The sequence below is a fragment of the Olea europaea genome, chromosome 6 (genome assembly GCF_002742605.1).
Source record: "Olea europaea var. sylvestris chromosome 6, O_europaea_v1, whole genome shotgun sequence".
Taxonomy (NCBI): Eukaryota; Viridiplantae; Streptophyta; class Magnoliopsida; order Lamiales; family Oleaceae; genus Olea; species Olea europaea.
The window spans coordinates 13,447,859-13,448,937 of NC_036242.1; the positions used below are offsets into that span (position 1 = coordinate 13,447,859).

Here is a 1,079-nt window from a genome sequence, read left to right on the forward strand (position 1 = left end):
AGATCAATTTTTGTGTAATACTTCGCCCGATTCAGTCGATCGAAGCAATCAGCAACTAGTGGGATAGGATAGCTATTCTTTACAGTAATCTTGTTCAAGGCTCGATAGTCACAGCACATTATAAAAGAACCATCGGCCTTTTTCTGAAACAATACAGGAGCTCCGTATGGCGACTTCGCAGGCACAATGATTCCACTCTCCAACATTTCTCCCAATTACTTCCTAAGCTCTTCAAGCTCAGGCTGAGACATACGGTATGGTGCCCTGGCAGGAGGTTTGGCGCCTGGAATAAGTTCAATCTCATGATCAATCGTCCTTCTTAGTGGTAATTTCTTTGGTAATTCTTCCGGCATGATGTCCTCAAATTCCTGATTAAGCTTTTTAACGGGTTTTGGAATAGGACCATTCGCCTCCTCAATCTCCTCTAATTGAAGAGTGCACAAAAAGGAGTGCTCATTTCTCTTGAAACCCTTACTAAATTGCATGGCTGAGATACTCCTCTCGCCCATCCTCCCAACCTGTGTAGAGATGACACACGGCTTATTACCCATCATCATTAACGAATCAAAATATGGCAACACTGTTGTCTTAGTATCCCGAAGAAATTCCAATCTTAGAATAAGCTTGAAATCATCCATCTGAACTGCAGATAAATTTGTCCTTCCCTCGAAAAGACCTGCTTTGATCAACATCGATTTCACCACTCCAGCTATTGGTTGAGCAGCAGAGTTGATTGCTTTGACTTTTCCACTATCCTTTTCTAGAACAAGTCCGGGCCGCTCTACTTCGATACATGCAAGGTAGTTGTGGGTAGCACCAGTATCCACTATAGCCCTGATTGGCTTCCCATTGTTTTTACATCAATGTACATTAAGCCTTTGGCCCTACAAATTCGAGCATTCGCTTCTTCCATCTTTGCCTCTTTCAATGGGACATCATCCTTTTCAGTAACCCGATGCGATAGTGTGTTGCACCGATGTGAAAATGCCCCAACTACGTCCTTATCCTTTTCAGAGTCGGTCTCACTATGACAATTAGCCTGCGGGGCCTCTTGCTTTGAACTTGACCCGCTACTTGCT

The 1,079-nt window shown here is 43.7% G+C and overlaps 1 protein-coding gene across 1 annotated transcript in view; it reads right to left on the bottom strand.

The window, feature by feature from the left end:
• Window positions 1-206, bottom strand: part of LOC111395186 — a 2,575-nt gene extending 2,369 nt beyond the window's left edge. Inside the window, exon 1 of the mRNA XM_023021186.1 lies at window positions 27-206. Coding sequence (XP_022876954.1) covers window positions 27-206 — 180 coding nt within the window. The remainder of the gene's footprint in view (window positions 1-26) is intronic.
• Between the last annotated feature and the right edge of the window lie 873 nt (window positions 207-1,079).